This window comes from Carcharodon carcharias, chromosome 5 (assembly GCF_017639515.1).
Source record: "Carcharodon carcharias isolate sCarCar2 chromosome 5, sCarCar2.pri, whole genome shotgun sequence".
In the NCBI taxonomy this organism is placed as follows: domain Eukaryota; kingdom Metazoa; phylum Chordata; class Chondrichthyes; order Lamniformes; family Lamnidae; genus Carcharodon; species Carcharodon carcharias.
In genome coordinates, this window is record NC_054471.1 from 185,643,546 (window position 1) to 185,668,789 (window position 25,244).

At 41.2% G+C, this 25,244-nt stretch overlaps 1 protein-coding gene across 1 annotated transcript in view; it reads left to right on the forward strand.

The window, feature by feature from the left end:
- The window catches only part of ldah (lipid droplet associated hydrolase), a 380,424-nt gene that overhangs the window by 9,578 nt on the left and 345,602 nt on the right, over positions 1-25,244 (forward strand). Inside the window, exon 2 of the mRNA XM_041188040.1 lies at positions 10,128-10,292. Within this exon, the coding sequence (XP_041043974.1) occupies positions 10,136-10,292 (157 nt within the window). The 5' untranslated portion in view covers positions 10,128-10,135. The remainder of the gene's footprint in view (positions 1-10,127; positions 10,293-25,244) is intronic.

Here is a 25,244-nt window from a genome sequence, read left to right on the forward strand (position 1 = left end):
CACCATTTATAATGTGCATTTATATATAATGTAATTTCATCATCAAGTACACCTTCCCATCCGTTCCCTCTTCACTTTCTTGAGCTATTGTTCCTCTGTGGCTGTGGTTCATTCTTCCAACGCTTCCAGTTGCCCATCCCAGCATCTTCCTGTGCAAATGTAGGAGATGTAACACATGCCTATTCACTTTCTCCAGTACCACTACCCAGTGACTCAAACAGTCCTTTGTAAGATAATTTACGTATACTTATTCTAATTAACTATTTGATTCTTGTTGCATGATCTCCTGCAGATGGGAGAATTTTAAGCACCAGTGAGATAATCTCTTTGCTGAGCATTTCCATTCTGCTTGCAAGTGTGATCCCAAGGTACTTGTGGCCTGCCTGTTTTAATGCCCTCTCCTGTTTCCACACTGATCTCTCTCTGATTGGTCTTGTACACTTTTAATGAAGCTGAATGCAAGCGCTTCAAGAATGGTGTCTCTTCTTTGGCCGAGACACTCGGCAATCATCTGTCCTTAACTTGAATAACTTTGGATCTTAATTATATCCTCACTTTCAAAACTGTTTTAATTTCATATCTGATGCCAGTTTTTCTGTGTTTTGCATTTCTCCCATCTTCTCTCATTTCTCAGGTCTCTCACTTATTCAAGCACTTACACATCCTTTGTTTCTTTATTGTCTTAATGCTTCTGTCCATTTCTTGACAAAGATAAGATACATCATTCTGCTCATATATGTACAACCTTCCTTTTCCCTTTTTCTGATTGTCTCTTTGTTGGCCCCTTATTGCATTAATGTAAAAGGGCAAGCACCCAAAATATTAACTTGTCTATATTTTCCACAACCGGCAATTGATCTGCTATGTGTTGTCAGCATTTTCTGTTTTTGTTTCAAATTTCAATCCTTTGCAGCATCTTGCTTTTAACCTATGTTTATTTCATTCTTTCTTAGGATAATTAAAATCACCAAATATCATTGTGCTGTTTGAACTATTTGCAGATCTTGGCCCTTTGTTTCACTTCCACTGTTTGATGGCTTGTAATACACATTGAGAATTGTATCCCTGGCTATTTCTAAATTCTATTCATATGGATACAGTTTAACAGAACCAGCTGGGGCATCTTTTTTTCTTTTTCCCCTGTTCTCTCTGTTATTGCTATTTCATCATATCTCTCTGTAGTTACTAATGCTTCTAATACTCCAATTGTGTTTTGAATACTTTGCGTACTTGATCCTGACCAGTTTCTTTTTGGAATGTTCTTGCTCTTTTCCAGCTTTTCTCTTTTTTTTCACTATTGAATCTCCTCCCTTTACCATTCTCCTTTCCTTGTAGTCCACATGGCTTTCAGCCTCTCCCAAGGCAGTCCCTTACTCCTCTCGGAGACAGTGTTCTCGAGACCATCCTCCTCAGAGCCACTTTCACTGTCTTTAACTAAAAACCTTCAAGAAGCAAGTAGTTGCCAGATCTTGATCAATTTAGGTTGGGATGTTATTAAAACCAGGAGATGAAGTTAGTAGTTCATGGCCAGCAACACTTGGGTCGCATTACGCACTATTGTATGGCTGTGAACTTGATTTTCTCCACCATAAGAGAACGTGACTGGTTAAACTCATACGGAGTTCTGTTCTCAGCCAGTGTATATTAAATTTTCTGAGAGCATTCGCAGGCTCCCAACTTTTGCCATTGTGTAATATTTATATTTCACTTTATAAAATGCCCAGGTGATCCAACTGACCCACTTCGCCCAGCACATATGGAAATTGGAGAGATAGGCTCGACTGCAGAATTGTTCTGTCACTTTGGTGTTGCTGCAAAATAGAGATTGTGATGCTCCTAGTATTTAACCATCAAAATGTTTTTTTTAGAAATTTCCTGGGCTTCAGGAGATTATTTCAGATTCATGACAGATATTACCAGCTGCCCCGGTGTGTGGAATAGATTTGTTTTTGCTCATGTTTAGGCAGAAAGCAGAGCAACAGAATAAAGGATTTCATTTGATTAAGATATTCAACGACTGGATTATGTCAGAGTTCAAAGATTGTTTGGGATCAATGTTGTCTTCTGAGCAATTGAATATTAAACACATGATTAAACAGCCTTACTATTTCTTGAACAATTAATGAGACTTCAGTGGTAAGAATAAATTATTTAATGGCACAGCATTTCTTCTGTGTATGTTATACAAGTAATAAAGTAAGCAATGTCTATGGAGCGTGCAGTGATGCATTTTTTTTTATTTAAAATAATTAATCAGCTATTGAATGGACGAATAGAAGGCTTACTAGTTAGCCATGCCATGCTATAAGTTTTGAAACATATTAAACTAGTCAGCTATTACTGAATTAATCAAAAGAGGTACAATTGTTGAATTGGCTTTCCTGAATATTTTTTTGAAACTAAATGTCTCATTCTCTTTTAAAGCTTGATGAGGGCGCTCGTTCCTCCAGGGAGTGCAGATAGAGCCAAGCTTGTGGCAACACAAGCAGCCTGTCTGTGCAGGAGGGGAGGAAGAACAATAGTAATAGGGGATTCTATTGTTGGGGAACAGATAGGCTCTACTGTGGCCGTCAATGTGACTCAAGGATGGTGTGTTTCCTCCCTGGTGCAAGGGCCTGGGATGTCACTGAACGGTTGCAGGGCATCCTGAAGGGGGAGGGTGATAAGGCAGACGTCGTGGTACATGTTGGTACCAATGACATAGGTAGAAAGAGGGATGAGGTCTTGCATCAAGAATTCAGGGAGTTAGGCAGTAGACTAAAAATCAAGACCTCTCAGGTTGTAATCTCTGGATTACTCCCAGTGCCACGTGCTAGCAAGCTCAGAAATAGGAGAAAAGTGAAGATGAATACATGGCTTAAGAGTTAGTGCAGGAGGGAGGGTTTTAGATTCTTGGATCACTGGGACCATTTCTGGGGAAGGTGGGACCTGTACAAGTGGGGCGGTCTACATCTGAACCAGAGTGGGACTAACATCCTTGCGGGCGGGTTTGCTAGTGCTGTTTGGAGGAGTTCAAACTAATTTGGCAGGGGGAGGGGACACAGAATGTTAGCAGAATAGGGACACATCATAATACAGTAAAACAATCAAGTCAGAGGGAGTACAGCTGCATTAAGTTTCAAGGGAGTAAGGCAAGGCTGAATGGCCTCTACTTTAATGCCAGGAGTATTACAGGTAAAATGGATGAGTTAAGGGTGAGGATTGACACGTGGGATTGTGATATAGTAGCCATCACTGAGATGTGGTTAAGGGAGGGGCAGGGTTGGCAGCTCAACATTCCGGGATATAGAATCTTCAAGCGAGACAGGAGGGGGTAAAAGAGGAGGAGGCATTGCATTATTAGTTGAGGAGCCAGTTACTGCTGTAAGGAGAGATGATCTCTTGAAGGGGGCATCGAATGAAGCTTTGTGGGTAGAGCTTAGGAATAAAAAAGGGGCAGCCACATTGTTAGGTGTTTATTATAGACCCCCCCAGATAGTCAGCGGGAAATTGAGGAGCAAATATGTGCACAATTTGCGGACCTGTGTAAAAACAATAGCAATAGGGTAATTATATTAGGTGATTTCAACTTTCCCAACATTAATTGGGATAGACATAATGTTAAGGGCTTGGATGGAGTGGATTTCTTGAAGTGTGTACAGGAGAATTTTTAGGTCAATATGTAGAGGGTCCAACAAGGGACGGCTCAGTGCTGGACCCAAGAGAATGAGGGTGAAGGTATCGAACTCTGGGAGAGAGACTACGAGGTTCTTAAGCAAATTGATCTAGGGAGATGTTGGCAGACTTAAGAGCTCCAGGTCTGGATGATTTGAGCCCCAGACTGCTGAGGGAGGAAGGGAGGAGATTGCAGCGGCTCTGTCCCAAATTTTTAATTCCTCTCTAGCCACAGGGGAGGTGCCAGGGGACTGGAGAACAGCTAATGTGGTTCTGCTATTTAAGAGGGGTTGCAGAGATAAGCCAGGGAACTACAGGCCAGTGAATCTCACGTCAGTGGTAGGGAACTATTGGAGAAAATTCTGAAGGAGAGAACCTATCTCCACTTGGAGAGGCAAGGTTTGATCAGGGATAGTCAGCATGGCTTTGTCAGAGGGAGGTCATGCCTAACAAATTTGATTGAATTTTTTGAGGAGATGACCAGGTGTGTAGATGAGGGTAGTGTAGTTGATGTAGTTTATATGGATTTCAGCAAAGCCTTTGACAAGGTCCCACATGGGAGACTAATAAAGAAGGCACATGGGAGATAGGGTAATTTGATAAGGTGGATTTAAAATTGGCTTTAGTTGTAGAAGACAGAGGGTGATGACATAAGGATGCTTTAGTGACTGGATGTGGTGTACCACAGGGACCTGTGCTGGGTCCCCTATTATTTGTCATTTATATAAACAACATAGATGACTACGTGGGGGGTAGGATTAGTAAGTTTGCGGATGACACAAAGATTGGCCGTGTGGTTAACAGTGAGGTTGAGTGTCTTGGGCTACAGGGAGATACAGACGGGATGGTCAAATTGGCAGATAAGTGGCAGATGGAATTTAACCCTGAAATGCGTGAGGTTATACGCTTTGGAAGGAGTAATTTGACAAGGAAGTATTCAATGAGCGGCATGACACTAGGAAGTTCTGAGGAACAAAGGGACCTTGGCATGTGTGTCCATGGATCTCTGAAGGTGGAGGGGCCTGTTAGTGGGGTGGTGAAAAAGGCATATGGGACACTTGCCTTTATCAGTCGAGGCATAGATTACAAAAGTAGGGAGGTCATGCTGGAGTTGTATAGAACCTTGGTGAGGCCACAGCTGGAGCACTGTGTGCAGTTCTGGTCGCCACATTATAGGAAGGATGTGATTGCACTGGAGGGGTTGCAGAGGAGATTCACCAGGATGTTGTCTGGGATGAAACATTTAAGTTATGAAGAGAGGTTGGATAGACTTGGGTTGTTTTCGTTGGAGCAGAGAAGACTGAGGGGTGACCTGATCGAGGTGTACAAGATTATGAGGGGCATGGACAGGGTGGATAGGGAGCAGCTGTTCCCCTTAGTTGAAGGGTCAGTCACGAGGGGACATCATTTCAAGGTGAGGAACAGGAGGTTTAGGGGGGATGTGAGGAAAAACTTCTTTACCCAGAGGGTGGTGACGGTCTGGAATGCATTCCCTGGGAGGGTGGTGGAGGCGGGTTGCCTCACATCCTTTAAAAAGTACCTGGATGAGCAGTTGGCACGTCATAACATTCAAGGCTATGGGCCAAGTGCTGGTAAATGGAATTAGGTAGGTAGGTAGGTCAGGTGTTTTTCACATGTCGGTGCAGACTCGATGGGCCGAAGGGCCTCTTCTGCACTGTGTGATTTTAATGAAAACCTCTCTTTATCAAGGTAAGTTAAGAACTGCAGATTTTTAACAATAAATGGTAGTCCTATTAGGCAGCCCATTTTTGCCTCACCTCAGGTGAAGAATGGATTTGGAAATCTCTGAAATACAAGTTGAATTTGATTTGTTGTTTCTAATCAAGGCTGCAAGATATTAAATACAGTTCCCCAACTCCTCCCATGTTCTCCCTTTTTTTCTTCCTCATACTAGAAGGCAGCAGTTTACACCCAGGTGTCGTTCCATGGACAGCTTTCGGTATTTGGTCCCTGTTTTAAATGATCAGACAATGCCAGGATCAGGCAGCACATTGATCCACTTAGTCAATAATTACAGTTTCCATTTGTGAGTATTCACAAGAGCAGAAATATGGAAGATCTTGCATGTTTATATTGGGTAAATGCAGTCTGAAAGATTTTCCTCACTTACTGTGAAATTTGGAATATGCAGAACTATTTTGCTATGATTATCCCTTCCCTGCTGGGTTGTTGCACTGCATATACTGTAAACCTCCTATACTATGACCTGCATTACCATTTTTTTCAGACTGATGAGAGTTTTCTGTACTCAATTGTTTTCTTTATTACCCCTGTGATCGGGACTTCATTTATTCCAAATTAGTGCTCATTTTGCTAGATGAAGTGAACATGGAGTTTTAATCCAGCTGCTTGTGGACTGGAGCACACATCAAAAGTTACTTACTCCAGCACTTATTTTTACTGATGGGCACCATGCTGCCTCAGAGTCAGAAATGGAACTGTGGGGAGAATGTTCATACATTTTGGAAGCGGAACAGCTGGAGCTCTGAACTGCATTTAATTGGACCCAATAAAAGTGCTTGTGCTAAACAAGTAAAGTAAACCATTGAGCAGTGATGTAAACCCTACTTTGGATGAGAACCTAAAAGCTTTTTTTTTTAAAGGGATTATTTTATTTTAAATACATTATACAAACTTGGGTATTTATCACAACATAAAACTAAAATACCGCAGATTCTGGAAAACTGAAATAAAAACAAATTGCTGCAAGTACTCAATAGGTTGGGCAGCATCTGTGGAGAAAGTTAAGTTTCAGGTGAATGACCTTTCCTCAGAGCTCCAGATGAAAGGCCATCGACCTGAAACATTAATTATTTTTCTCTCCAGAGATGCTGCCTGACATGCTGAGTATTTCCAGCATTTTTTTGTTTCTATTTTATATTGGGTATTTACCATATTATTTAAGAGCAGCTACTTTAGGACAAAGCTTTGCTCAATTTAAGAAAATATAATGGTGTAAGTTCATTTAGTATTCCAGAGGCTAATTTAACTGGATTTACTAACCATCCCTCTCTCCTTAATTTGAGGAATAGGGAACTGTACACTTAGTACAATGGCAAGGACTCTGAGAAGAGCAGCAAAAGACAAACTCTAATATTTTGTTCCTTGTCATATAACAATGATCTAGTCAAAATCTGTTCTTACCAATAAGTGATAAAATTATCAAAATATGCCATTTGGTTTTTAAATTCACATTTAATATGTTTATGCTTTAGGGAGTTTCATTAATAATATTCATGTAGCTGGAACATAACAATTAAAATATGATTCTTGCTATTTACAAAATGTTGAGTTGATTCTTCAAATTTAAAACATAAAGGCCTAGATATCAGTTGATGTATTGGAGCCTCCTGCAAGTGTGGGTTCATGGATGCTGAAATTAAAATTCAATTCGGGAGCAGATGTTTGCAGCTCTCTAATGTAAATGAGGCTCATGGACCAATATTAGGTGTCCCTCAGGCACAGTTCCCTGTGCCCAGTTTGCAGACAATTTCGAGGCCACTGTTTCCAGACAAAACATTGTGTTAACTAATGAATCTTCCATGATGTTGAATTATAGGCCGGGCCAGACTTGTCATTACGGCTGGTTTATCACCAGTAGTAGATTGCAACTGCATCATCCACCCACTGGTGTTACACCACCCAGAACAAGCTCAATTTTTCTTCATTAAATGTTCGCCCCAGCCTCAGGGAATGTGATTATGGCCTTCTATAGGGAGCCTGCCTTTGGGGATACAGTGGCTGAAGAAAAATCCAGTTCCACAGCAACAGGTGAAAAGATCAAGGCACCGTGTTCTGAGTTACAGCAATATCCGAGGCTGGTGTTTCCTCAGGGCAGCAAGTCACGAAGTTAATGGCTCTTCAGTTGAAGAATTACTGTCTGAAATCCAAAAAAAACTGGAACCCTGCATGTTAGTCCTGAAGGAAGGAGGCAGTCTTGGCAATGAGTCCCACCTCCAGCAGCCCATGCATAGCTATGCAATGCAAAGAAGTTCACGTCTGCTTCTTTTCAAGTTCTGTCACTGCATTGAACACCAACTGTAATTTATCAACAACAGACAGGTGGTAGAGTAATATTCTTCATGTCCCTTTCCTCCTTATGCAAGTGTTCCTGTATTCATATATGAATGTATGGGAAAGCAGCGGAAGACTCAGATGATAGGTATATAATTGCCAGTACCTTTTCTCACCACCATTAAAGAATACTTCTGGAAAGCTGGATTACATTTCATATGATGGCCATTTCTACTTTTTTCTTAAAGGAGAAATGACCCATAACCAAACATGAAGTACCACCTCATTCTGCCACGCTACAAATTATTAGCTGGGAGACTAAGATTGAAAGGATACACAATAGTAGCCACTAAGTTAAAGCACTGTGGACTTGTTTGTCAGGGTTATTTTCAGCGAATGGTTTTTGTCAGGTTCTATCTAGAATGATCTGGGGCAACATGAGGAATACCTCTTCAAAGGAATAGCAAAATGATCTTCAAAACAAGAAGTGGGTTACCATATCGGAGAAGCATTGCAGGGAGAGGTCCCAAAGTTAAGAAGAGGAGCAGAGAAAGAGGCTCCAAGCAGAGACAGCTGCAGCTGGCAGACTTTAAGTGGTGAACGCACAGGAGATGTACCATCAATCAAAGAGGGCTCAGGAGAGGCCCTGGTAGAAGACAGCAGAAGATTGGTGACTCAGTGCTGCTGGCCACTGGGGCAAAGGTAATCCTTTGGAGCAGTAGTATAATGCTTGGTATGGCTGAGGAGCTGATGTTGTGCTTGTGAGTTGGTGCTTATATGTGTACTTGGGAATCCAGGGGAATGGAATCTCGGGAGATGAGATTGAAAGCCTCTGGTCCCCCATAAACAACAAAGGACAACAACTTGTGTTCATATAATGCCATTAATGTGGCTAAATGACCCAAGCTGCTTCACAGATGTGTAGCCAGACAATATTGACACTGAGCTGAAGGAGGAAAGAGCAGAGACTAAAAACTTGGGCAAGGGGATGTGTTTAAATTAGGGTCTTAAAGCATGAGAGAGAGAGGTGAAGAGATTTAGGGAGGAAATTCCAGAAGGGCTGACAGCTGAAGGAGCTGTTGTCAATGATAGGGTGAATACATTTTGGAATGTATTGCAGGCCGGATGTAGTTGGAGCAGTGCAGAGCTCTTGGAGTGTTTTCTGTTGGAGAAGGTTAAAGACATGGGGAAAAGAAAAGTCATCTGGGGATTTGAACACTGGTGCAAGCGTTTTATATCGGAAGTATTTAGGAACTTAAGCCAATGTAGATCAGTGAGCACAGAACTGATGGATAGGCAACAGGTTTTAAGATGAGCTTAAGTAGGGTCAGAAAAAAGCCATGCCAGTGAGTTTTTTTGGATCAGGGCTCAGTGATAAGTTTCTATTTTTCCCTATTTTATTGTGATGTCCATTTGGGACTTCTTGAACATGGATGAAACTCCAGAGGAAAATCTCGCCTAGTATGTGCTTCAACTATGTTAGTTGCATCAGATTACTGCTCCACCTCTGTCATAATGGTATTTAGAGGGGACAGCACCATTTCTGGAGGAAGTAAAGCTCGGAGACATTACCATTACTTCACTACTCTTGAATTCAATTTACTGGAATGTCACAGTGTTACCAACTCAAGTATTCCAATTTATTAAAAGTGTTTGTTTTTCTACAGTTGTAATTCTTGGGGGTCCAAAATGTTTTTCCACACCATGGTCTTCTAAAGACAGAGTTTTTCATAGTTATACAAATATTTTTTTTCAACGAATGCCAATGTTGTTATGTGACTGCAACAAGTAAAGGAAAGGGGGCAGCATTTTTCAAATAGTTCAAAGATTGTGTACTTTTTAAAAAATACTTTAAATGCATAGTAACCAGAGTTGAAAAACAAACCTGACCTTTAAATTATAACATTATTATCAGTATTGTACAACATAGCACACAGAATTATTGCAGTGATCCCTTGAGGAAAACAGCCCAAATGTTTCTTTCGTTGCATAGTTGTTCTCCTTACTTTGCCAGAGAATGGAAAGATGAAAGTTTCTCCTCTCTTTTAAAAGGAACAATGTCACTGCAGCTATTAACATTTTTTAAAATGTATATTTTTTAAAATCTTAAATCATTTCAATATGATTCTTCAGTTGGCTTGCACTTCTCCTGTTGTGGTAGCAATCTCCATGCAGCTGTGCAATTTGGGCAGCTTTAAGCTTTGAACCTATGTTTGGCATCCAATTTTAAGTTGCACCATCCATTGGATGGTTGGAAGTATGCCTGGATCTGTTGGGCTTCACACAATCATAATTTATGATCTTTGTAGCGTTTCAGATATTAGATGTGGTTTGATGTTAATCATAAAAAAACTAACCCCACCCCCACTCCAAACAGAACATACTGACTGTATTGTTGTGCATTTTATTTTGATAGTTGTAAATTTTGTTTTGGTTAGCTTCCAGTATGAAAATGCTATGTATTGAAGAAGAAGCGTTAGGCCAAGAAGAATTCCTTTATTGCTGTGGGGCTGCTACTCAGCTGCTAAAGTTTGGATCCCTTGATTGTTGGCTGAAAGGTGGATCAAGTAATTCTTCCAAGGTGTTATTCCTCATTATTCCAGGTAAGGAATCCAAAGTATTGGTTTTTTTAAAGCCCAAATAAAAAATCAGAGGTGTTTTCAAATCTTTTGTCAACATGAGTATACCATAATCTTACGTATAATGAATTTGACCTATCTTGTCAGGACCCGATTGACACAACTTCAGTTTAATTCAGTTGCTAATATTTATACTTGATCATAACATTAAAAGAAAAAAATGCCTGGGTCCAGTATGATTTTTATGTTCTTCAGAGCAATGAATTTCCATTGCCCCTATCTTGAGTCTACGTTGTGACAGTTTGTGTTATAGAAAAACAATTTTGCATTACAATTTCACATCTTTCACCACATATTGTGGAGTTTCACATTAGTGTAAATACATCCCTTTCCAGCTCACCCCGCAAAAACTGTTCAAGAAGGAACTGTAAGTCATCATTGCTCATTAGTGTTGCGATGGAAAGTGTGAGCACCAAAAGTATTTTACTTCCTCATAAAGATTTAATGCGTGCTGAGGTTTGCATTCTGATGTTCATTGTATATAGATTATTCCAGGGACACTGTCAGCAGGAATATTTAGTTTAAAAGTGCAGAAAGCCTAAATTCTTAGAATGAGTTAAATCATCCAATGGCCTGCCCTTCTATTTAAGGGAGGATGTTTGAAAGATTGGTTTTCCACTTCTGGTGTGAGCCATATCTAAAAGGTCAAAGATTGGTAAATCTATTTGAATGATAACATCACTTAGATTTTCTGGGTCAGCTGATTTGCACCTTTATTCACGGAACCAGGTGCAGACCGAGTCAACTGCTGGGAACACAGTAACTGTAGGAAAGGAAATTTGTGTGCAGGTGAAATTGAAGGCAATTAAAGAGGTGTCACAATAATTTCTGAAAATTTCTGAAAGTCTCCAGGGACGTTAGGTGACTTAATTTGTACTCTTCTTTCTCTTGTTCTCTAATTTCCTCCATCATTTTTATTTTAGCCATTCTTTGCTTTTTTTTATATTCTGTCCAATCTTTTAACCTGCCATTAATATTCGCAGAATTGTACACTTTTTCTTCCAATTTGATACTATCTTTAACTTCCTTAGTTAGCCACTGATGATACACCTTTCCCCTAGAGCCTTCCTTTCTCACTAGAATATACCTTTGCTGCGTATTAGGAAATATCTTCTTAAATGTCTGCCACTACATCTCTACTGACTTATCCCTTAACTTAATTTACCAGTTCACTTTGGCCAGCTCTGTCTTCATTCCTTCATAATTGCCCTCATTTAAGTTTAAACTACTAGTCTTAGACCTAGTCTTCCCTCCCTTGAACTGAATGTGAAATTTAGTTATGTAATGATCACTGCTACCTTGGGGTGCATTTACTATGAAGTCATTAATTAATCCCGCACATTATCAGATCTAGAATAGTCTGCTCTCTTGTTGGCTCTAGTACGTGCTGCCCTAAGAAATTATCGCAAAACACTCCATGAACTCATCTTCCAGCTACCTTTGCCAATCTGATTCACTCAATCTATGTGTAGATTAAAATCATCCATGATTATTGCCATATCTTTCTCACAAGCCTCCATTATTTCTTCTGTACACTCCATCCCACAGTGTGGTTACTGTTAGGGGGCCTATAAACAACTCCCACAAGTGACTTCCTTTGCTATTTCTTATCTCTACTCAAACTGATTCTTCATCTTTAGAACTAAGCTCACCTCTCTCTTTTGTACTAATGTCATCCATAATTAACAGAACTACCTCTCCACCTTTTCCTAGCTTCCTGTCCTTCCAAAATGTCATGTACCCATGAATATTCAGGTCCCACCCTTTATCATCTTGCAACCATATCACCGTAACGGCTATCAGATCATACATATTTATTTCTATTTGAGCTGTCAGTTCATCTGTTTTGTTCTGAATGTTACGTGCATTCAGATACAGAGCCTTTAACTCCGTCTTTTTACCATTTTTGCAAACCCTAGCTTTATCTGCTGGTGCACTCTTAAGTTTGTATACTCTGCCCCTTCCTGCCATACACTGATTATCACTTCTCTTATTGCTACCTTGCTCTCTTGCCTTGTCTTCTCTCTTCAATTGATCAGATCTTTCCACGTTTAATTCCTTGCCTCTAATATTTAGTTTAAATCCCTCTCTACTGCCCTAGTTATACAACTCGCAAGAACACTGGTCCCAGCACAGTTCAGGTGAAGACCATCTCAACAGTACAGCTCCCGCTTTCCCCAGCACTGGTGGCAGTGCCTCATGAATCAAAACCCATTTCTCCCATACCAATCTTTGAGCCACACAGTCAACCCTTTATTATTATTGATCCTATGCCAAATTGCTCATGGCTCAGGTAATAATCTAGAGATTATTACCTTTGAGGTTCTGCTTTTTAATTTAGCCCCTAGCTCTTCATATTTCCTGTGCTGAACCTCTTCCCATTCCTACCTATGTCATTAGTACCTACATGGACCACAACCACTGGATCCTCACCCTCCAATTGCAAGTTTCTCTCCAGCCCAGAGCAGATGCCCTGAATCCTGGCACCGGGCAGGCAACACAACCTTCTGGAGTCTTGCCCTCGGCTGCAGAGAACTGTGTTTATCCTCCTGACTATACTGTCCCCTACCGCTACATTCCCATTTACTCTGCTTCATCATCCTCTGCCCCCCACCCACCACCAAATTTGATTGGCCTTGTGTACCATGATGAACCCTGCTGCTCTCATCCTTATCCATACAGGTTACAAGCACCTTAAACCTGTTGGACAGTTGCAAAAGGTGAGGCTCCTCCTCTTCTAACTTCTGTGTTCCCATACCTGCCTCAGTCACAGTCACATCCTCTGACCAAATCAGAAGACCCTATCCTAAGGGATGTGACTGCCTCCTATCCAGGTAACTTTCCCCCTCCCTAATGTGTCTCAGTGTCTGCAGCTCGGCCTCCAGCTCAATGATTCTGAGCCGAAGCTCCTCAAGCCGCAGACAGTTATTACAGACGTAATTGCTCTGAACACATCGAGGTCCAGGAGTACCCACATTCTGCAGTTGAAACACATAACCTGACCTGCCATGTTTATTGTGTGTTAAGTAATTTATTTTTCATCATTAATTTAGAATTAATAAACACTGCTGCTCCCAATAACCTTTCCTACAACTAGTAAACCCTACTACAACTAATAAAAACTTACAATTACTAACAAATTACACACGTTTTGAAGAAAACTGAACAAAATATTCACCAACCAATCACTTCTGTTTTCCTCTGAATTCACACTTTGATTTCTCTCAGAACGTGGCCGCTCCGCTCTGGATCCACAGACCGGATTGGATAGTTCTTGTCGGTGCTGCTGACTGCCTCTGGATCTTCTTTTTGTCTGCTCTTCTAGGTGCTGCTCACTGCTTCTTTTCACCCGGTCTTCCAGGTGATGCTGACTGACTCCAAGTCCTCTTTTTGCCCGCTCTTCTAGTGCTGCTGACTACCTTCTGGCCCCCTTTACAACCACACACAATATCACAGTTACATAATTAAGGTTAGTCTTACAAAACATTCCCCCAAAGACTCTCTACTTGGTCAATCCCACAAGCAAATACCTTCCAGGCAATACACGCTTATAGATGTCCACTATAAGATTAGTAATATTACACAAGGCAAACTGCTGTAGCTTCAATAAAGGCGTCACATGACCTTTACTGTCTTCCACTCTGCGACGGAATCCACTTCAGAATAAAACTGCTTGCTGCAGCCCAAGACTATTCTGGCTTGACTGAATGGTTAATTCAAACTGCATCTGCTCCTAGCTCAGAGCTCCAGCTATAGCTCCACAGCTCAAACAGCTCCAGCTATCTCCACCTATCTCCTTTGCTCCAGCTCAACATCAACTCTAAAATACCTTTTTCCCCCTTTCAACTTAGTTCCATTGTTCTCACACCTCTTTGAAACTTAGACCCTTCCAAATATAAGATCTTTCATGTTTCCATTTTTTCTTTGATTTCGGATCAATGAAAGATAATATCCCCACTACTCTTTACCTATGGAACTCCTGCAAGATGTAGATGTTGCTTGTTACCTCTGACTCCCCTTTAATACTCAAAACAAACTTTCAACTTATCTAAAAAAAATACAAATGTTAGATACAACCTAGTTACTTGTACCTCAACCTTAACATTGCTATCCCTTTTCATGCTTCAAACCCCCCAGACAACCTGTTCCCTATCAAACTCTGCCCCTGCTTATTTAAATTTCTCTCTCACTCATACACGCACACACACACACACACACACACACACACACACACACACACACACACACACAGTCACCAAGTCTTCTTTATAGAATAACACAATATTCCCCAAAATATTTTTTAAAGAATCCATTCTCACAAGTGCCACTGACTATTTCCTTTTGCTACTCTTCCCTTTTGCCCCCATATCCCACCCCGTCTGTAACACCATGTCATGGTTATGATACATGTTAGCAGGTGCCCTCATAGCAGATGGTGTAGCTTCACAATTAGCTCTGCAAACCCAGCCCTGTGAAAACATTTTCCCACAGTCATTGGACATGAATGCAACAATGCTTGCAAATGTGGTTGTTGACATTTTGTGGTTGCAGCTGATAAAACTTTGCTGGCTTATATTAAGTATATTGTGCTATGGTTGGGATGCATCTGAAAAACAATCCAGCATTGCAATCTGAACTTCATTTATACGTGTGTCATTAAGCCTGCTGTCATTGTGAATTGGAGGCTCCACTTGCACTAATGTTCTGCCAAAATGGGCCTGGCTTCTTCTATATGCAGAAGCAGGTGAGCACAGAGCATCTCTTCCATCTCAATCTGCCTGTCATATCTCTGAAGAAGAGTCATACGGACTCGAAATGTTAACTCTGTCTTTCTCTCCACAGATGCTGTTAGACCTGCTGAGTTTTTCCAGCATTTTCTGTTTTTGTTTCAGATTTCCAGCACCCACAGTATTTTGCTTTTATTTTTGCTTATATCTTTGTGGTTACTCCTTATCTCAGCATTTCACATTGTTAGATTCTCATTGGGAAACACATTAATGGTTATAAATGTGTGGCAGAAAATATATATAAACATAGCTTCAAAGCCTCATGCGAACATATGTACCATGGGGTGAAAATAATTTAAAAGTGACCTAGCAAAGGCCTCTAACAGCATAAGTTATTTCTTAGTGTTCTTGCTTGTGCTGCTTATCTTTTGGTAATTTTAAATGATGAATTATATTGAACTTTGATGTGCCTTAGTGCTGACTCAGCATTGAGTCCTGCATTATTGCATAGATCTGTCTGCTTTGTTGTAATTGAATGCTAAGCCTGGAAGTGTTTGTTGAGAACTAGCAGGGCAGAGATTGGTAACCATAAGACCAAAAGACAAAAGAGCAGAAATAGGCCATTCGGCCCATTGAGTCTGCTCCGCCATTCAATGAGATCATGGTTTATCTGATAATCCTCAATTCCACTTTTCTGCCTTTTCCCCACAACCCTTGATTCTCTTACTGATTAAAAATCAGTCTGTCTCAGCCTTGAATATACTTAATGACCCAACTTCTACAGCCCTCTGCAATAAAGAATTCCACAGATTCACCACCCTCTGAGAGAAGAAATTTCTCCTCATCTCTGTTTGAAATGGGCAACCCCTTACTCTGAGATTATGCCCTCTGGCCCTAGACCCTCCCACAAAGGAGAAACAACCTCTCAGCATCTATCCTGTCAAGTCCCCGAAGAATCTTATACGTTTCAATAAGGTCACCTCTCATTCCTTTGAAACTCCAATGAGTACAGGCCCAACCTACTCAGCCTCTCCTCATAAGAAAATCCCTCCATACTTGGGATTAACCTAGTGAACCTTATCTGGACTGCCTCCAATACCAGTACACTTTTCATTAGATAAGGGAACCAAAATTGTTCAGAGTATTCTAGGTGTGGCCTAACTAGTGCCTTTGTATAGTTTTAGCAAGACTTCCATATTTTTATACCCCATTCCCTTTGAAATGAAGGCCAACATTCCATTTGGGTTTCCTATTACCTGTTGAAATTGTATGTTAGCTTTTTGGGATTCATGCACAAGGACACCCAAATCCCTCTGTGCTGTAGTCTTTCTCCATTTAAATAATATTCAGCTTCTCTATTCTTCCTGCCAAAGTGCATAACCTCACATTTTCCCACATTATATTCCATCTGCCAAGTTTTTGCCCACTCACTTAACCTGTCTATATCCCTCTGTAGACTCTTTGTGTCATCCTCACCACTTGCCTTCCCACCTTTTTTGTCATCTGCAAACTTGGCGATAGTACATCCACTCCCCTCTTCCAAGTCATTAATGTATATTGCAAATAAGTGTGGCCCCAGCACTGATCCCTGTGGCACTGCACTTGTTACAGGTTGCCATCCTGAAAATACCCCCCTTATCTCAGCTCTCTGTTCTCTATTAGTTAGCCAATCCTCTATCCAGTTCAGAAGTCAGTTCTGTTGAAGGGTCATGAGGACTCGAAACGTCAAATCTTTTCTTCTCCGCCGATGCTGCCAGACCTGCTGAGTTTTTCCAGGTAATACTGTTTTTGTTTTGGATTTCCAGCATCCGCAGTTTTTTGTTTTTACCTCTATCCATGCTAATATACTACCCGAACACCATGGGCTCTTATTAAGTAGCCTTATGCATGTTACCTTATCAAACGCCTTTTGGAATCCCAATACATAATAACTACTGGTTCCCCTTTATCAATCCTGCTTGTTACCTCCTCAAAGAATTCTAATAAATTTGTTAGGTATGATTTCCCTTTCATGAGGCCATGCTGACTCTGCTTGATTAGAATATGTATTTCTAAATGCTCTGCTATTACATCCTTTATAATAGACTCCAGCATTTTCTCAATGACAGTGTTAAGCTAATTGGCCTATAGTTATCTATTTTTTGTCTGTCTCCCTTTTTGAATAAGGGTATAACATTGGCCATTCTCCATTCCTCTGGGACTTTACCAGTGCATCCACTTTTTTGTAGCTACTTTCTTTAATATCCTAGGATGTAACCCATCAGGTCCAGGGGACGTTTCGGCCTTTAGCTCTACTAGTTTCCCTGGTACTTGTTCTCTGGTGATAGTGATTGTATTTATTTCCTCCCTCTATTTTGGCCCTTGATTATTTAGTATTTTTGGAATGCTATTAGTATCTTCTACCATGAAGACTGAAGCAAAGTATTTATTCAACTCCTCTGCCATTTCCTAGTTCCAAATTATTATTCCCCCAGCCTCATTCTGTAAGGGGCCTATGTTCACTTTGGCTCCTCTCTTTTTTATATATTTAAAGAAGCTCTTAATGTCCATTTTTATATCACTTGCTAGTTTACCCTCAAAGTTTATTTTCTCCCTCTTTATTTTTTTTTGTCATCTTTTGTTGGTTTTTAAAACTTGCCCAAACCTCTGGCCTCCCACTAATCTTTGCCACATTGTATGTTTTTTCTTTCAATTTGATACTGACCTGAACTCCTTTGGTTAACCATGGTTAGTTTATCCCCTTCCTTGAATTCTTCTTCCTCACTGGGATATATCTTTGTTGAGAGTCATGAACTATTTTCTTAAACGTCTGCCATTGTTCATCAACTGTCTTTTCTGCTAAACTGCTTTCCCACTCCAACCAACTCTGCCCTCATTCCATTGTAATTACCCTTATTTAACTTTAGCACAGTTGTTTCCGATGCAAATTTCTCACTCAAACTGAATGCTAAATTCTACCATATTATGGTCACTAGGGGATCTTTTACTCTGAGATCGTTTATTAAGCCTGCCTCATTATAAGTTACCAAAATAGCCTGATCCCTGATTGGATCCGCAACATATGGTTCTAAGAAGCTGTCCGAAATACACTATGAATTCTTGCTTGTGCCTACCTCTGCCAATTTGATTTTCCCAATCTATATGAAGATTAAAGTCATCCTTGATTAATGTACTGCCTTTTTACATGCCTTCATTAGCTCCTGATTTATTCTCTGTCCTACTGTCTAGCTACTGTCAGGGGGCCTATGGACTACTCCCATCAGTGTCTTCTTCACCTTGTTATTTCTTACCTCCACCCAAATGGATTCTACATCTTCCAATCCAAGATCATTTCTTGTTATTGTACTTATTCCACCTTGTACTAACAAAGCTACCCCACCACCCTTTCCTTCCTGCCTTTCCTTTTGAAAAGTCACATATCTCTGAATATTTAGCTCCCAGCTTTGATCTTGCAACCACATCTCTGTAATGGCTATAAGATCATACCCATTAACCTCTACTTGTGCCGTTAATTTACTTATTTTGTTCTGAATACTACCTGCATTTAAGTAAAAAGCCTTAATTTTGCCTTTTTACCATTTTTCCCCCTTTGACCCTATTTTCTGCTGTTTTTTTTATGTTTGTACACTCTGTTTCTTCCTGTCACACTCTGAGTATCGTTACCTAAATAACTGCCCTGCGATGCTGCCATATCCTTTTGCTTTGTAAGCCTACATATCCCCTTTCCAGAACCCTCCCCCCTCCCCCCATCACCCTCTATTTAGCTTAAAGCCCTCTCCACAACCTTAGTTATTTGGTTTGCCAGGACACTGGTCCCAACATGTTTCAAATGAAGCCCATCCCACCGGAACAGCTCCCTTCTACCTCAGCACTGATGCCAGTGCCCCATGAAATGCGTTCCTCCCACACCAGTCTCTGAGCCATGTATTTAACTCCTTGGCTTAATTTACCCTATGCCAGTCTGTCCGTGGCTCAGGTAGCAATTCCGAGATTATTATCTCTCTTTTTAATTTAGTTCCTAACTGTTCAAATTCTTTCAGCAGAACCTCCTTTCTAGTCCTATCAATGTTGTTGGTACCAACATGGACGACGACAACTGGATCCCTCCCCTCCCACTCCCAAGTTCCTCTCCAGCCCTGAGGAGATGTCCTTAACGCTGGTACTGGGCAGGCAACACAGCCTTCGGGACTCACGCTGACAGCTGCAGAGAACAGTATCTATCCCCCTAATTATACTGTCTCCTAACACTACTACATTCCAAGTTCCTCCCCCCTACTTTAATGGCTCCCTGTACCACAGTGCTGTGGTCAGTTCGCTCATCCTCCCTGCAGTCCCTGCTCTCATCAACACAGCTTGCAAGAACCTTGTAACTGTTGGACAATTGCAGGGTCATGGCTCTTCGCACACTACCCCCTGGTACCCTATACCTGCTTCACCTGTGGTCACACCCACCTGCCTCTGATCACAGACCAAATCTGAATTACCTAATCTGAGGGGTGTGACTGCCTCTTAGGCAAATTTTCCAGGTACCTTTCCCCCTCCCTGATGTGGTGCAATGCCTGCAGTTCGGACTCCAGCTCCTTAACTCAGATCCGAAGTTCCTCGAGCTGTAAACACTTGGTACAGATGTGTTCGCTCTGCATCACCTTGGTGTCCAGCAGCTCCACATACTGCAGCAGCAACACATTACCTGTCCTGCCAACGCTATGGATTTTATTCAGTTTATTAATTAATTACTCTAGTATCCCCACCCTTTACACTTTTTTATAATTTTTTTTATACACACCAGTATCGATCTTATACTTAACAAGCTATCTTTAAGAAAAAAAGACTAGAGATCTAAACTCAGAAGACCTTGCTTTAACTTTAAAGACTAGAAATACTCACCAATCCTACTCACCAATCAGCTGCTCCCCGTGCCCTTTTCCCTCCAGTGCTTTTTAATGGTCTCTCACTTTTCTCGCACTCTCTCTGTCAAAGGCCTCACTTCTCTCACACTCGCTCCCTGTAAATGACCATGCTGTTTCTCTCTCACTCCCTCGCTGTAAGTGACCACGCTGTTTCTCTCTCACTTTCTCCCTGTAAGTGACCACGCCTTTTCTCTCTTGCTGTAAACAACCATGCTGTTTCTCTTGCATTCATTCCCTGTAAATTACCATGCTGTTTCTCTCTCATTGTCTCCCTGCAAATGACCACACTGTTTCTCTCACACTCTCTCCCTGTAAATGACCACGCTGTTTCTCTCACACTCTCTCACTGTAAGTGACCACGCTATTTCTCTCACACTCTCTTGCTGTAAATTGATATCTTCCTGCAGTTTACGGCTATTCTCTTATCTACTTACTTCCCTACCAATTGTAACTAGCCTCCCCATTTCCCTCAGTAGAAATGTAGGAAACGTGACAGCCAATTTGCACGCAACAAGGTCCCATAAACAGCAATATGATAATAACCAGATATTCTTTTTTTATGATGTTGATTGAGGACTAAATATTAGCCAGGACACCAGGGATACCTCCCCTGCCCTTCTAATGCAGTCTATCTGAGAGAGCAGACAAGGGCTTGGTTCAACGTCTTATGTGAAAGTTGGCAGCTCTGACAGTGCGGCACTCCCTCAATACTGCACTGGAATGCTAACCTTGATTTTTGTGCTCAATTCCTAGTGTAAGTATATTTAAAAAATGAAAATTGAAAACCAACAGTCTGAAATTGAGCATCATTTCAGAATTTACTAAATTGGACAGATAACTATTGTGAAATTTAATAATAAATTAGAAGCAATGGGCCCAAATATTTTGCAAGGATGCTGATCAGATTAAACATTAGTTTTAAGACTTCCAGGTAGCCCAGCAACATCTCACTAGAGTGGATGGTGTATGGTGGACTATATGAGCAGGAAAAGGCTGATCCACAAACATGTATGCTTATTTCTGCCACGTATTACTTTCAGAAGTGAGGCTATCCAAAGGGGAGATTGATGGTGACTTACAACAAGTGAGTACTTTAGAAAAGCAAAATACTGCAGATGCTGAAAATCTGAAATAAGAACAAATTGCTGGAAATATTCAGCAGGTCGCGCAGTATTTGGAGAGTGAAACGGAGTTATTCTTTTGGTCTGTGGCCTTTCACCTGAACTGGGAAGTGTTAGAAATGGGATATGTTTTGAGCAAGTGAAAGAGAGGAGGCTGGGAAATGGAACAAAAGGAAGATCTGTGATGAAGTTGAGGGCAGGAGAGATTAAATGATGAAAGCTTTCATGATGCAAGGATAAACGGTGTGGTAATGGAACAAGTGAAGAAACAAAAACTGGGTCTCTAGGAGGTGTGAATGACAGGATCCTGCATTATAAGTAAGTATAGTAGCATAGTAATTTTGTTACTGGACTAGCAATCCAGAGACTTGTACTAATGATCCAGAGATATAAGTTCATACCGCACCACAGAAGCTGGGGAATTTCAATTCCACTAATTAAATAAATCTGTAATAAATAGCTAGTACTAGTAATAGTAACCATAAAACTACTGGATTGTCATAAAAGCTAATGTGGTTCACTAATATCCTTACCTGGTCTGGCCTATATCTGACTCCAGGCCCACACAAATGTGATTGATTCTTAATTGCCCTCTGAAATGGCTGAGCAAGCCACTCAGTTGTGTTCAAGAAGTGTTCACCATCACTTTCACAATTAGGGATCAGCAATAAATGCTGGCTTGCCAGTGACATTCATATCCTGTGAATGAATTTTTAAAAATCAGAATTCCTAATATTTGATTCTGCTTCTTCCAGCTTCTTCTTTGGTTTGGCAATTGAAAGGTACATTTGTTTTTATTGACTAATGCCTTGGATCATATTGAGCATCATGGTTTTGAGTAGGCAGTTTATTAGATAGCTTTTGGGGGGAGGCAGTGGCATATTGTTATTGTTACTAGGCTTGTATTCCAGAGACCCAGGGTAATGCTCTGGGGACCCGGGTTTGAATCCCGCCACGGCAGATGGTGACATTTGAATTCAGTAAAAATCTGGAATTAAAAAGTCTCATGGAATCATTGTTGATTGTTGTAAAAACCCATCTGGTTCACTAATGTCCTATAAGAAGGAAACCTGCCGTCCTTACCTGCTCTGGCCTACATGTGATCGCATAGCAATGTGGTTGACTCTTTAAAAAGAAAAGCCCTCTGAACAAGGGAATAAGGGAAATTAGGGATGCACTCCTGTAGCTTTGTCCATAGGCTGAGAAGATTGCCCTCCAACAACCACAACCATTTTCCTTTCTGCTAGGCATGATTCCGACCAGTGGAGAGTTATCCCCCTGCATTCCATTGACTTCAGTTTTGCTAGGCATCGTTGATACAACAGGTGATCAAATGCTGCCTTCATGTAAAGGGCTGTCGCTCTCACCTCACCTCTGGAGTTTGACCCTTGTGTCCATGCTTGGACCAAGGCTGCAGTGAGGTCAGGAGCTGAGGCGCCCTGGCAGAACACAAGCTGATAATCAATGAGCCAGCTATTGCTATGTATGTGCCATTTAATAGCACTGTTGACAGCACCTTCCATCACTTTGCTGATGATCGAGTATAGACTGATGGGGTGTTAATTGGCCAGATTGGACTTGTCCTGCTTTTTGTGTACATACTTGGGCAATATTTGGGTAGATAGCAGTTTTGTAGCTGCACTGGAACGGTTTGGCTCAGGCCACATCTAATTCTGGAGCACAAATCTTCAGTACTACTGCCAAGTTGTTGTCAGGCTCCATAACCTTTGCTATGTTCAATGTCTTGAGCTGCTTCTTGATATCACATGGAGTAAATCAAATTGGCTGAAGATTGGCATCTGTGATGTGGGGGACCTCAGGAAAAGGCCATGATAGATCATCAAATAATCATTACTGGTTGAAGATGGCTGCAAATGCTTTGGTCGTGTCTTTTGCACTGATAGGGTGCTGAGCTGCCCCCTCAGTGAGGATGGGGCTATTTGTAGAGCTTCCTCCTCCAGCGAGTTGTTTAATTGTCATCGCCATTCACAATAGGATGTGGCAGGACCACTTAGCTCTATCATATGCTGACTTTGCTGTATAGCATGCATGCAGCCCTGTGTTGTAACTTCACCAGGTTGACACTTCATTTTTAGTTATGCCTGGTGCATCTCCTGGCATGCTCTCCTGCATTTCTCATTGCACCAGGGTTGAACCCCTGGCTTGATGGTAATGGTAGAGTGAGGGAAGTGCCAGGCCATGAGATTACAGACTGTGGTTGAATACAATTCTGCTGCTGCTGATGGTCCACAGCACCTCATGGACGCTTAGTTTTGAGCTTTTACATCTGTTCTGAATCTATTTCATTTAACACTGTAGTAGTGCCACACAACCTGATGGAGTGTATCTTCAGTGTAAAAATGTGACCTGGTCTCCACAGGGACTGTGCAGTGGTCACTCTTACCAATACTAACATGGACAGATGTATCTGCTACAGGTAGATTGGTGAGGGTGAGATCAAGTAGGTTTTTTCCCTCTTGTTTGGTCTCACCACCCGCCATTCAGCCAGCCTGGCAGATATGCCCTTCAAGCCTGGTCAGTAGTAGCGTTACAGAGCCACTCTTGGTGATGGACATTGAAGTCTCCGACCCAGAGTATATTCTGTGCTCCAGGTATCCTCTGTGCTTCAGCTTGGAGGAGTATTGATTCATCAGCTGAGCGAGGGCGGTAGTTGGTAATCAGCAGGAGGTTTCAACACATGAACACAAGAAATAGAAGCTGGAGTGGACCATATGACTTGTCAAACCTGCTCTGCCATTCAATACGATCATGGCTGATCTTGGGCGTCAACTCTTTTTCTTCCTGCCCGCTCCACATGTCCCTTAATTCCCTGGTGGAGCATCTATAACACTCTGGGATAGAGAATCCCAAAGATGCACAACTCCTTGAGTGAAGTAATTTCTCCTCATCTCAGTTCTAAATGATTGACCCCTTATCCTGAGACTGTGCCCCCATGTTTTAGACTCCCCAACCAGCAGAAACAATCTCTCAGCACCTACCCTATCAAGCGCCTTCTGAATTTTGTAAGTCTCAATGAGATCACTTCTGCTTCTTCTAAACTCCAGAGAATATAAACCTATTTTGCTCAGCCTCTCATCAGAAGACAACCCCCTCATCCCAAGTGCCAATTTGGTGATCCTTTGTTGTACCGCCTCCAATGTGTGTATATCCTTTCTTAAATGTGGAGACTAAAACTGCACACAGTACTCCAGATGTGGTCTCATTAAAACCTTATACAATTGCAGCAACACTTCTTTATTCTTGTACTCCATTCCCCTTGCAATAAAGGCCAACATGCCATTTGTCTTCCTAATTGTTGGCTGCACCTTCATGCTAACTTTCTGCATTCTTTGTACAAGCACACCCAAGTCTCTTTGAACATCAATGTTTACAAATTTCACACCTTTTTAAAAATATTCTGCCTTTCTATTTGTTTGATCAAAGTGAATAACTTCACACATCCCTACATTATACTCCATCTGCTATCTTGTTGCCCACTCACCTAAACTGTCTATATCTCTTTGCAGCCTCACTGTGTGCTTCCCACCTAGCTTGATATCATCAGCAAACTTTGATACATTACTTTCTGCCTCTTTATCTCCGTCATTAAAATATATTGTAAATAGCTGAGGCCCCAGCACTCACCCTTGCGGCATTCCACTGTTCACTGCCTGCCAACTTGAAAAAGCCCCATTTATGCCCACTCTCTGCTTTCTATATGTTAACCAATCCTCTATCTGTGTTACCCCCTATCTCTATGATCCCTTATCTTGCCCAGTAACCTTTTGTGTGGCACATTATCAAATGTCTTTTGGAAATCCAGGAATACGACATCTACTGGTTCCCTTTTATCTATCCTACTAGTTACATCCTCAAAAAACTCAAATAACTTTGTCAAACAGGATTTCCCTTTAGTAAAACCATGTTGACTTGTTCTAATCATACTATGCTTTTCTAAGCGCATTTATAAGACTTCCTTAATAATAGATTCCAGCATTTTCCCAACAATTGATGCCAAGCTAACTGGCCTATAATTCATTGTTTGCTCTCTCCCTCCTTTCTTGAAAATTGGTGTTACATTTGCCAACTTCCAATCTCGTGGGACCATTCCCGAATCTAAGGAGTTTTGAAAAATCATAGCTGCAATATCCATTGTAT